Here is a 13,805-nt window from a genome sequence, read left to right as displayed (position 1 = left end):
ACGGAATTATTCAATTATCGGCGAAAGCGTAGATAATTGTGAATGAGTTGACAAAATATCTTAAAATCATAAATAGTTAGATACCAGCGAGGTATGTCAAAGGTAGTCTAAGTACTAAATCTAAAGTCTGAATGAGCAAGTTTATTTACTATAATTTGTTTATTCACTATAATAATTTAAAGGTTGCAGTAGTTACTGATGAGAAATGATTGTTGAGAGATCTATGACAAATTTAGGTAAACTTTGAAGGAGTGGTTAAGGAAACGAGATTAAATGAAAGGATGACACATAATGAAAAAAATAATAGAGAGGCGAAGGCAGGAAGTGGAGGCATAATAAAAAAAAATTTGTGAAAAGGTGTTAGTCATCGCTCAGGTGACGAATAATTGAAAAGCAACGCTACACCAATTAACGGCTGGTCGACAGACGGTCAGGTAATCGGCGCAGGTAATAATGATTGGCCAGGTAACAGGAATATTCGACGTAAATAAACAGTTTCGGTATGAATGATTAGTTTTTTTAATGAACCATAATTCTTTCCATAAAAAAAAATGTCAAATAGTGATTCTGTTTGTTAAAAAAAAATTTGTCGATTAATAATTCTGTATGTAAAAAATATTTTTTTAAATATGAACTAGAGAAATTGAAATGAGACAGTTTATGAAGTTGAACGATTGCAACATTTTTTCTTTAATTTAGCTTGAAATACATCTGTTAATGAGAAAAAACAAATGGTTAAGAATTACGAGAAACTCCCTCCGTGATGAACACAGCAAGATTTTAGAATGAATAATTAGAATAATCTATTAATTATTGAATCATTGATTGATTGGAAAAATGAAACGAAAAAATTAAGAAATTGATAATTTAGATGAAGAAATGAAAAACAAATAAGGATAATTAATTAATTATTACATGATTGATTGACTGGAAAAATTAAATAGATAAATGAGTGAAAAAATTACAAATTAATAATTTAAACAAATAAATAAATAAAAAATAAAAATATTTAAAAACAAGTAAAAAAAATAAAATGAAAAGATAATTCAATCAACTAATTAAACAAATCAATTACAAAAAAGAATAAAAGAGAAATCCTTTATCATGTAAACGAAATAAGTAAACAAATAAGTAAAAAATATATAAAAATAATAAATATATAGAAAAAATACATAAAAATTCAAAAAATTATCAAATCACTTAATTAACTAATTAAAGAATTCAGTTGCAAAAAGAAAGAGAAAAGGGAAATCCAAAGCGTCTCTGTCCCAATTAAACAGCCCAGCAATCGGAGCAGAGAGCCAGAGACCCAGAGAGCCAGAGACCCAGAGACCCAGAGACCCAGAGACCCAGAGAGCCAGAGACCCAGAGACCCAGAGACCCAGAGAGCCAGAGAGCCAGAGACCCAGAGACCCAGAGAGCCAAAGAGCCAGAGACCCAGAGACCCAGAGACCCGGAGACCCATAGAGCCAAAGAGCCAGAGACCCAGAGAGCCAGAGACCCGGAAACCCCAAAGAGCCAAAGAGCCAGAGACCCGGAGACCCCAAAGAGCCAAAGAGCCAGAGACCCGGAGACCCAGAGAGCCAAAGAGCCAGAGACCCGAGACCCGAGACCCAGAGAGCCAAAGACCCAGAGACCTAGAGACCCAAGAGACCCAGAGACCCAGAGAGCCAGAGACCCAAAGACCCAGAGACCCAGAGAGCCAGAGACCCAGAGACCCAGAGACCCAGAGACCCGGAGACCCAGAGACCCAGAGACCCAGAGAGCCAGAGACCCGGAGACCCAGAGACCCAGAGACCCAGAGACCCAGAGAGCCATAGAGCCAGAGACGCCGTCATTCCTTATGTAAAGGGATCTATGATTTGGGAATCTGAATTGAATTTGAAGGCGCTTCTACCCGAGGCAGTTGTTGGAGGAGGGGTGGAAGGGTGCCGGCGGGGGGGGGGGGGGGGGGGGGTTGGGGGTGGAAATGGTGAAGAGGGAGTTGATGAAAAAGAGGGAGGGGGTAAAAGAGGATGCAGGGGGGTGAATGAGAGGACAGGGATTGAAAGAGGGTGAAGGGTGAAAGAGGAAGGGGTGGAGTGGCGGTGGAAATAGATGAGGGGGGAGTTGAAAAAGAGGGAAGGGGTGAAAGACGACACAGGGTGGTGAATGAGAGTACAGGGATTGAAAGGGGTGAAGGGTGAAAGAGGGTAAAGGGGTGAAAATGAGTGAGGGGTGAAAGAGTGTTGGGTGTGAGAAGGTGAGGGGGTTTAAAGAGGGTACAGGGGTTGAAAGAAGGGGGAGGTGAAAGGGTGAGGCGTGAAAGAAGATGGAGGGTAAAAGAGGGTGAGCGGTGAAAGAGGATAGGGGTGAAAGAGGGTGGTGATGTTTAAAGAGGATACTCGGGGTGAAAGAGGGTGAGGCGGTTGAAAGTGGGGACAGGGAGTGAAAGCAAGTGGAGGGTGAAAGAAGGTGAACAAAAGCGGAGGGTGAAAGAGGGTATACGAGTAAAAGAAGGTATGTGGGTGAAAGAGGTTGGGGAGGGGATTAGGGGAGTGGAGGGCGTGTGCTCCGTCTATTAGACATGGTAATGTTGACGCCCAGTTGTACCCAGTGTGGGTAATGGCGATTGCATATAAAGAAAATGATTTTATTAAAAGCCCTCCTCTTACGATGTGCTTCTTGCTATTATATTTCGTTTCCAAGTTGTAGGTTTTTTTTTACGATAGTAATCGCTTTTGTTTTTTTTACGGTTTGCGCGATGTAAATATTCTTTTATTATGTAATTTTTATATTTTCGATTTATCTTTTTGAAATTATTTTTCTTAAGGCTATAATTTTACATTTGGTTGTCTTTCTGCACAGCATATTTACTTGCCCTGATTGATAATTTTCCTTGTATTTCTCACTGATCTATACTTCTTGATACACACACACACACACACACACACACACACACACACACACACACACACATATATATATATATATATATATATTATATATATATATATATATATATATGTGTGTGTGTGTGTGTGTGTGTGTGTGTGTGTGTGTGTAATAATAGAGATAATTACCTCTATACCGGAAGAGAATGTACAATAAAAAGTTCTTATTCACTTCCACAGCCTTTTAACGCAGACCATTTAATCATCAAATAAAAGTGCACTTCACAAAAGGATTTGATATAAACCCAATTTTGTAGGTTGGTTTTTATATGCATTTCCTGAATTGCTCTATCGCGGTCTTGTAAGGAAAGTCTGTTTTTTATCATAGCAGTGTCCGACGGGACGGGCAACCTCATCTCCTCACCCAGCTTTGACAACTGGGAAACACTAAAATAATAATACTATAGTACATTCACATCAACCGTGCATTTGATGTCTAGGCCAGTCCCTTACGACGCTCCTGATTGGCTGTTGATAAGCTAGTCCTAGGGCTGGAAACTCTCAGTCTCTCTCGAGAGTTCACATAAGCAAGAAGTATGTTCCACCTATCCTGAGGGATGTGTCTTTCAAACGTATACCTCAGGAGAGGTGGCACATACTTCCCGCCCATGTGAACTTTCTCGAGAGACTGAGAGATTCCAGCCCTGTGATTGGCTTATCAACAGCCAATTAGGAGCGTAGTAAGGGATGGGCCTAGACGTATCAAATGCACGGTTGATGTGAATCTACTATAGTATGATTCACTAAAATGGTGAAGACAACCACAGTGGTATCATTGTGAATAATAGTCATAATAATAATAACAAACAGAAAGAGAGATCAAGAGAAAGATAAATGAAGCAATAATGTAGTGACATCAACTTGAACAAGCTGCAAACCTTTCATGCCAACTTTAAAAGCCTGATTACGTCAGAAATAGCATATTATCGATTCTAACCTGAACGGAAGTCGCTAAGCTTTCTTAAAGGTCAGATCCAGTGGACTCATCTTATATTCACTAGAATGAGAGCTTCCAATTTCGTCAACATTACTTGGCTCATTACGTAACCATTGGCATGTGATTTGACAGTTTTATAATGAATTTAATAGCACATATTTACGTAAGAGGTTGCGTCATGATATTAATGTTTGCACATTTCTTAAACCTAACTTGCTGCCTTCAGCATCAGATCTTACAATTTGTGTTTATCAACCAATTGTGCTACTGTGAGCATCAGATCTTACAATTTGTGTTAATAAACCATTTGTGCAACTGTCGGCATCAGATCTGGTAATTTTGTTCGTAAACAAACTGTGCAACTGTCGGCATCAGATCTTACAATTTCTGATCATAAACCAATTGTGTAAATGTAAGTTTGTGGTCATAAACCAATTGTGCGACTGTCAGCATCAGATCTTATAATTTCTGTGTGTAAACCAACTGTGCAACTGTTCGCAGCAGATCTTACAATTTGTGTTCGTAAACCAATTGTGCAACTGTCAGCATGAGATTTTTTAATTACTGATCGTAAACTAATTGTGCAACTGTCCGCATCTGAGTTTACAATTTCTGTTCGTAAACCAATTGTGCAGCTGTCAGCATCAGATCTTAAAATTCATGTTTATAAACCAACTGTGCAACTGTCAGCATCAGATTTACAATTCCTGTACGTAAACCAGCTGTGTAACTGCCAGTATAAGATCTTACAATGTCATTGCAATTTTATAGCCGCTGCCTTAGTAAAGATCTGACAGTTTCACTCGCGTTATTCAGACCCATTTATGTAACCATAACCATAAGATCTCACAGTTCCATGATCGGTATTTCTGGATCCACTATGTATCAGCTCCTGAGCTCACTGACAGTTTCATCACTATTGCAAAGATCTTGCGATTGCATGAACTGAGCTCTCTCGTAAAGCCATTACTTGTTTATTGGCCATTCTTTGTTATGTAGTTTGCAGTTCTGGGAAGGAGAAGTATCGAAAATCATTACGTACTTTCACTTATTTGTGATGTAGTTTATAGTTTGTCATCTGTAGGAAGGAGAGGGAGTATCGAAATAAATTACTTTCTATCCGCCTATTCTTTGTGATGTAATTTTGGTCTAGTTTGTATATTGTAGCTTCAGGAAGGAGGAGAGCATTGACCAAATTTAGACACTGGGCCTTCACGGTTCCCCCTTCCAAATCCACAGCGTCATTTTCGGCACGATTCCAACGGTAATTCGTTTAACGCGACGGAATTCCCACGGTACTCTCATGGCTAATTTAATAAGTGACGGCCGAAATAGTCGACGGAAGCTAATACGTGGCGAAGGGTGAAGTAATCATTCTGTTTTTATTTTTTTCCACTTCCCTGAAAGACTGAAAATGACAGCAGCATTTTCAGTGCTCCCGAAGACCTTCGTGGCGTAGATAATAATGTCAAAATGTCCCGCCAGGAATGTTTAGTAGAAGGTTCAGGAGTGATTGAAACAAGGTCAGGGGTGTTTGAAAAAAAGCTCCAGGAGTTGAGAAGGGTCCAAGAATCCTTGGAAAATTCCAGGAATGTTTGAAAAATTCCAGGAATGTTTGAAAAAATCCATAAATTTTTCCAAGAAGGTCCAAGAATGTTTGAAAAAAAGTCTAGGAGTTGAAAATGGTCCAAGAATGTTTGGAAAAATGTCAATGAATGTTTGAAAAAGGGTCATAATGTTTCCAAAAAGGTCCAAGAATGTTTGAACAAATGTTTCAGGAGCTGAAAAAGGTCCAAGAATGTTTGAAAAAATTTCCAGGAATGTTTGAAAAGTGATCCATAAATGTTTCCAAAAAGGGTCAAAGAATTTTTGAAAAAGGTCCAAGAACATTTTTAAAAATTCCAGGAATATTTGAAAAAAAGGTCCATAAATGTTTCCAAAAAGTCCAGGAGTTGAAAAAGTTCCAAGAATGTTTGAAAATAAATTCCAGGATGTTTGAAAAAAGATCCATAAATTTTTCTAAAAAGGTCCAAGAATGTTTGAAAAAAAAATATTCCAGGAATGTTTGAAAAAAGATCCATAAATTTTTCTAAAATAGTCCAAGAATGTTTGAAAATAGGTCCATAAATTTTCTTAAGACATTTCCAAGAGTGTATGAGAAAATGTATAAAAAATTTTGAGAAAGGGTTTAAGAATGCTTGAGAAAAGGTTCATGATTGTTTGAAAAAAGGTCCCGGACTGTTTGAAAAAAGGTCCATAAATGTTTGGAAAAACGTAGAAGAATGTTTGGAAATAGGTCCTGAAATTATTGGAAAACATTTCCAAGAGTGTAAGAGAACAGGTTTAGGAAATGTTTAGAAAAGATTTAGAAACGCTTGATAAGGAATGTTCGACAAATGTCCAGAACTGATCCCAAAATGGTCCAGGAATGTTTTTAAAAAAGGTCTAGGAATTTTGAAAAAAAATCCATGAATGTTTGAAAAAGGTCCAGTAGTATTTGAAAAAAAAAGTTCAGGAATGTTTAAAAAAATCCTAGTTTTTTAAAAGAATTCCATGAATGTTGGTAAAAAGGTTCTGGGATGTTTGATAAAAGGTCCAGGTGTGTTTGGAGGAGGCCCATGGCTGTTTGAAAAAAAGTCCAGGAATATTTAAATAAAGGTCTGGGAGTGTCTGAAAAAGGGGGTTTAGGAATGTCTGAGAAAGTTTCAAGAATGTTTAAAAAATGGTCTAGGATTTTTCTTTTTAAGTCCAGGAACTTTTGTGAAAAGGCCCAAGAATCCTTGAAAAATGGTCTAGGACAAAATGTCCAAGAATGTTTGAAACATGGTTGAGGAAGGTTTGAAAAAAGATCCGGGAATGTTTAAAAAATAGTCGAGGAATGTTTAAAAAAAAAGTACAGGAATGTTTAGAAAATATGAAAGTAGTACCACTATTTTTGATAAAATTTTGGGTGGCTTTCTTTCGTATTATGAAGGTTTTTATACTCGAGTTTGGTCGGCTTTCACAAGAATTCCAAATCCTGCGACTGGTGCAATGCAGTCTTCAGATGGGACTACGTAGGTCCATGGAATCTGACGAAAACTTCTCTCTCTCTCTCTCTCTCTCTCTCTCTCTCTCTCTCTCTCTCTCTCTCTCTCTCTCTCTCGATGGGACCAAGTCCATGAATATGACGAAAACCAATAACAACATCAGGAAGTCGTGAATTCAACTGAAAACCCCATGAAGAAATCATGAAGCCAACCGACAACACCAGGAGGAAATCGTGAATTCAACTGATAACGCCAGAAGGAAATAGTGAAGTCAACTGACAACCCCAGGAGGAAATCATGAAGCCAACCGACAACACCAGGAGGAAATCGTGAATCCAACTGATAACAACAAAAGGGAATAGTGAATTCAACTGACAAACCCAGGAGGAAATCATGAAGCCAACCGACAACACCAGGAGGAAATCGTGAATTCAACTGATAACACCAAAAGGGAATTGTGAATTCAACTGACAACCACAGGAGGAAATCATGAAGCCAACCGACAACACCAGGAGGAAATCATGAAGTCAACTGACACAACACCAAGAGGAACTCGTGAAGTCAACCAAGAAACGAGAGAGGAACAACGAGTGACGTCCCTTTACTTTATTCAGAACCCGATCTGTGTTCGCTGTCAGAGGTTACGTGTCTAATCTAATATGAAAGCCGATCTCTCAGGTGGGAAAAAAAATTGAGATATCGACGAGGTTTTATCGTCCTGAGCTCTTGGTGCTACTAGAAGAGGCTGCTACTTATTAGGAGGGGCTCTTTAGGAATGCTTGTGGAAAACGTGTGGTTCAGTTTGGAGATGAATTGTCCTTTTAGTGTTGTAGATTTGTTAGCGCCTTCCCATCTTTTGTTTTATTCTATCTACGAAATTAGGAGGTCTTCCTCATCGACCTCTGCATTATTATTATTATTATTATTATTATTATTTATTATTATTATTATTATTATTATTATTATTATTATTATTATTATTATTATTATTATTATTATCCGTTGGGCAAGGCGACTAACTTCATTCTGAAATGCATTCCAGAACTATCACTTCCAAGGGATAGTGTTTTTTGAAAGCTACCGTGCCATTCATAACTCTGTAGTAGGTAATTATGAGTTTGTTGTTTATGCATCACAAATACACACACTCTCTCTCTCTCTCTCTCTCTTCTCTCTCTCTCTCTCTCACACTACACACACACACACACACACACACACACACACACACATATATATATATATATATATATATATATATATATATATATATATATATATATATATATATATATATATATATATATATATATATATATATATATATATATATATTATATGTGTGTGTGTGTATGATACGCTTGTCATTACAAACTACTACATAAATGTTTCAACCACAGTGACCTCTTAACCCCTCAACTTCCTCACACTTTTTTAGATACTCTCGTCACTACAAAGCCTAAGATCCAATTGCAAGAAGTATAAAGTAATTCTGATGTACGCAGCAGGATTCGAACTTGCATCCAGAGTATCAGAACGAGGTCGAGTTTTTGTATTGAAAAAAGTGTGAAAAAATCGAGAGGTTAGGAGCTCACTGTGATTTTTTACAGTTACATGGAAGATATTTTATTTTTACCCTCTCGTTCTTTGTTGGTCCGCTGGCATAGTGGTTTGTGTCGTGGGATGCCACTCAGATGTCGCTGGTTGTCGTCTCCCCCAGGGTGGAGAAAAATCACTGGCTCTGTGTCAAGATCAGTTACTGCTGCAGTGTGGGGTCTGCGGTGGGAGGTTGAACTCAGCATTCTTTGGAAGCTTCGCTTTCAAGTCAGTGGCCCCAGTGTGCTTGTTCCGTGTGAATAGGTTTCATCTATTGAAATAATGATAATAATTGAAATAAAAACAGAGAATAGTTGAATGCAATCTGAACAGGCCGATTTTATTTAAAAGTTTATTAATTTTATGTAAAATGAGTCTAAATTCAAGCCCGGAATTTTTGCCTGAACATCTGCAATATTGGATTAAGTCAGGCTTTCGATTTTAATGTTTTTTTGTTATATTCTCAAACTTTGGATATTAAAAATCATTTCCTTTGCGAGTCCAGCGGAGAGGAAAAACTCTCAGTGGAGAAAATACCATTCTGTGTTTCGTAATACAAACAAAAATATTAAAAACAATTATTATTTACCGGCTCTCTTGCTTTCCAAGCAACGGATGCCAACCAGAGGGCAATTTATGTCAATATCATCCATGCTTTGGAAGTCTCACGTTGCTTTTGTTTTCTCCTGGTATAACCTTTCTTATTGAACAGCGGGAAGGTATTTCCTTCATTTTCGCTTACTCGGGGAGCAAGCCTACAAATTAATTTGTTGTTGTTGTTGTTGTTGGGGTGGGTAAGAAAGGTCTATGAAAGATCACAAAAAGGTCTGAAAAACGGGTTTTGCGTAGAGTTAAAGGTACAGGCATTTTAGGATAGGATACTTACGATTTATCTATTAGGATGAAAATGTAAAAAAATTAATAAAGTCCCTTTGAAACAGTACATAAAAATTATTTCTAGTAAAATATAGCATATTAATTTTAATTTTCGATTGTGAAACAATGCTCTATTTGACAATAGATTTTTAAAAGTTGTAATTTAAGTTAAAAGTTAGGAATATCATGTTTACTACTTATGCGTGAGGGGAAAATCTTGCATGCATCCGAGTAAGCTGGAGGTCGACTCACGCCTTTTTCATTTTTCCGATGAATTCTTCAGGTCTGGGCTAGAAAAGGGTTTTTGGTCCTTACTCTGAATCTGGGAAAAATGTTTTAAGTGTACTAGTGGAGACATATCTCTCTCTCTTCCGTCATAAACCAATTAATAAAAAAAATTCATAAGATACACTCGACTTAGACTTAGGATTTTCCCATCAGTAACTAAATAAAACATAAACACGAAACCCTTCAATTAATCTTTTTACGTAAACATGGTCCAACAGTTTTCTTATATATATATATATATATATATATATATATATATATATATATTATATATATATATATATATATATAGATAAAATTTAGGGTCAAACAGACGTTGTTTCACCAACGAAAATTAAAATAAATATGCTATATTTTATTAGAAATAATTTCTATGTACTGTTTCAGATGCACTTTATTAATTTTTTAGATTTTCAATCTATAAATAAATCATAAATGTCATTACCTAAAATTCCTGTACCTTTATCTCAACGCAAAACACGTTTTTCAGACCTTTTTATGGTCTTTCATAGACCCTTTTTCTTTACCCAACCTAACCAAACAACAACAAATTAGCTTGTAGGCTTACTCCCCGAGTAAGCGAAAATGAAGGAGAAGACCTTTCCGCCTGTTCAATAAGAAAGGTTTTACCAGGAGAAAAACAGAAGCTAATGTGAGACTTCCAAAGCATGGTTGATATTGACACAGATTGACCCTCTGGTTGGCATCCGTTACATTGGAAAGTAAGAGAGCCGGTAAATAATAATTGTTTTTTAATATTTTTTATTCTATTACGTAACACAAAATGACATTTTCTCCACTGAGAGTTTGAGAGTTTTTTCATCTCCGCTGGACCAGCGAAGGAAATTATATATATATATATATATATATATATATATATATATATATATATATATATATATATATATATATATATATATATATATCGTCTTTCCTCAGCGATAATACGCATTATCAGGTCATGTTTTTCATTATTTTTGTTAAGCTGTATGTTATGTGGAATATATCAGTTTTACCACAATACAACATCACAGCGCTTCTGGGGAAAAGCAAGTATCTCATAACAAGTAACTTCCTAGTGAATATAATCAACTTGTAGCCAACAAAACTCCTATGAAATCGAGGGAAATGCAGAAATGTGTCGCAGCGAAATTAAATGCCGAGTTTAAATTAACTTGCCTGGGGACATTCGAATAAAAACGCAGAGTTGTTGTTTGAAACGACGTACTTTTGTGATACAGGCCTAGGTGTGGTATAGAAACTGCGTACTTTTCAGATATAACCATATAGGCCTAGGTGGGGTATAGGTATAAAAACTACGCACTTTTTTATATAGGCCTGGGTGGGGTATAGGTATAAAAACTGCTTACTTTTGTGATATAGTCATATAGGCCTAGGTGTGGTATAGGTATAAAAATTGCGTACTTTTTTATATAGGCCTGGGTGTGGTATGGAAACTGGGTACTTTTGAGATATAGGCCTAGTAGCGGTATTATTCTTGGACACCACTGAGCGAGTTTTCTTTAGATTCTTCAAGGTTTAGTCTGGACAAGACACGTAGGTTCAAGACGCTTAGGTTTCAACGAATCATACCCTACGTCTTCAGAGTTGGAAGTTAAAAAAAGGAAAACAAAATAGTCAGTGTTCTTATCAAATAAAAGGAACGTAAGCACACAACAATGGCTCGTGATGACTGCGATCTTACTTGCAGTTTAGCGGGCGTTACAAAACCTGCGTAAACTTATAGCAAGTACATCTTGAGCTTTAAGTCGTACTCTCGCGCGTAGGTTGACTTTCCACTCCGTAGAAATGTATTCTCTCAACAGCGCGCTTTTATTTCTATAAGTTGCATAAAATGCTAAGTATATACTTCTAAAGGTTTCCTAGTTTACAGAAGTTAAATCGGTCTAAGTTAAATCTTTTATTTCATATATTCCACCAAGCTCCCCAGAAAAACACAAAATGAAAAAAAAAAATGATCTCGAGTGCTTTTGAAGATTTCACGGTTCTGAAAAGTTTCCATTCTTGCCTCGGTAAAAATGCCAAGTGTTTCGAAAGGGCTTGCCATTTTACAGAAGTTTATGCACTCGATTTATAAAATAAGCAAGGGCGTCTAAGGACAGAGGAACGTTGCTCACAAAAGAGACATCGTTTGTGTGTCAGGTGTAGAAATTACTTTTCAAGAAAAGTCATCAAAGAAGATTATTTTTTTTTTTTTCACCTTCATAGTTTTTCCAGGATATTTGCTTTCTACTTGGAGTCGCTGGTGAAACGGAAGAGAGGTCAGCTTGCAAGCATGGAGGTGGTGCGAGTAAATGAGAGTAAATAAGTGAATATGTATATATATATATATATATATATATATATATATATATATATATATATATATATATATATATATATATATATATATATATATATATATATATATATATATATATATATATATATATATATGTATGTATATATATATATATTATATATAATATATACACATGTATTTATATTATATATAATATACATTATATATATTATATACATATGTATATATATTATAATATATATATATATATATATATATATATATATATATACGTATATATATATATATATAGATATATATAAAATATATATACTATATATATATATGTGAATATATAATATATATATAAATTATATATATATATATATATATATATATATATATATCATTTGTGTGTGTGTGTGTGTTTATGTGTGTGTATGTGTGTGAGAGAGAGAGAGAGAGAGAGAGAGAGAGACTGGTAGAACCCGGGCGAGATGAATCGATTCAAAAGATATATACTATCAAAACAGTGACAGTCTGAACGACCGTCTTTTGTCCTTCCGTATACAAACACGTAGCATCCCCTTTCTATAGGCCTATCGAGGCCTATTGCCAAGAAGTGTGGAGAGTGAGCCACGTCATTTTATTTAAAACAAAAAGTAAAACAAAAGTTCTTTTTGCTGTGCGTTCATAGCAGCGTGAAACAAAAGAGAAAAGTTCTGTTGACAGAGTGTTCCACGAAAAAAAAAAAAAAAATTAGAGTTCTGTTGATAGAATTTTCTGCCGAAGCCTACCTGATAACGGTTCATTAAAGCCTAACTTCTGTTTCCCAGAGTCAGCGTACAAGGAAAATGTTGACAAAAGAATTTCGCATTTAATATTCTGTAGCTTTTTTTATATGTATCTAATGTGCCATAGCTTTTTTTATGGAGTTAATATGCTGCAGTTTTTACGGATTTAATATTTGATAGCTTTTTACGGATATAATATTCTATAGCTTTTTATGGATTTAATATAGTATATCTTTTTATGGATTTAATATTCTATAAATTTTATGGATTTAATATAGTATAGCTTTTTATGGATTTGATATCCTATAACTTTTTTATGGATTTAATATAGTGTAGCTTTTTATGGATTTAGTATGCTGCAGTTTTTACGGATTTAATTTTTATAGCGTTTTTTATGTACCCAATATAGTATAGTTTTTTATGGAGTTAATATACTGCACATTTACGGATTTAATATTCAATAGCTTTCTTTGGATTTAATATACTATAGTTTTTATGTATCCAATAAACTATAGCTGTTTTATGGATTTATCATGTTATTGTTTTTTATGTATTTAATATACTACAGATTTTATTAATTAAATATACTATAGATTTTTATTAATCTAATATGCGATAGATTTTTTTAATCAATCTTATATTCTATTAACTTGTTACGGTTTTATGATATTGTAGTTTTTCTTATGTATGTAATATACTATAGGTTGGAAATACTTTGTTTTTATGGATTTAAGACACTATGTGGTTTATTATTAATGGATATAAAAAATTTTAGTTTTTCGTGGATTTAAAATACTATGAGTTTTTATGGAATTGGTACACTACACCTTTATCATGGTTTTAATCTAGGCTGCTATAGCCATTTTATGGATTCCATTATAGTATTTAATTACGAGATAGAACCACTGACATTAATTAGCCGTGTCCTTCATTTCCAGTAACTTCAAAAGGAAGGACCGGTCAGAGATGCCTCATTATACGTAATATTCTCGAAGGGGGTTGGGGGGAGAGGGGGAATTGGGCTGGGGGGGGGGTTTGGGCTTTGGAGGAGGG

At 35.4% G+C, this 13,805-nt stretch overlaps 1 protein-coding gene across 1 annotated transcript in view; it reads left to right on the top strand.

Moving 5' to 3' along the window:
- The window catches only part of LOC135212051 (proteoglycan 4-like), a 17,983-nt gene extending 16,134 nt beyond the window's left edge, over window positions 1-1,849 (top strand). The window contains exon 2 of the mRNA XM_064245381.1: window positions 1,281-1,849. Within this exon, the coding sequence (XP_064101451.1) occupies window positions 1,281-1,849 (569 nt within the window). The remainder of the gene's footprint in view (window positions 1-1,280) is intronic.
- Window positions 1,850-13,805: the final 11,956 nt, after the last annotated feature.

This window comes from Macrobrachium nipponense, chromosome 19 (assembly GCF_015104395.2).
Source record: "Macrobrachium nipponense isolate FS-2020 chromosome 19, ASM1510439v2, whole genome shotgun sequence".
In the NCBI taxonomy this organism is placed as follows: domain Eukaryota; kingdom Metazoa; phylum Arthropoda; class Malacostraca; order Decapoda; family Palaemonidae; genus Macrobrachium; species Macrobrachium nipponense.
Note: the sequence above shows the minus strand (reverse complement) of the source record. Positions and strands in the feature narration are given on the sequence as shown.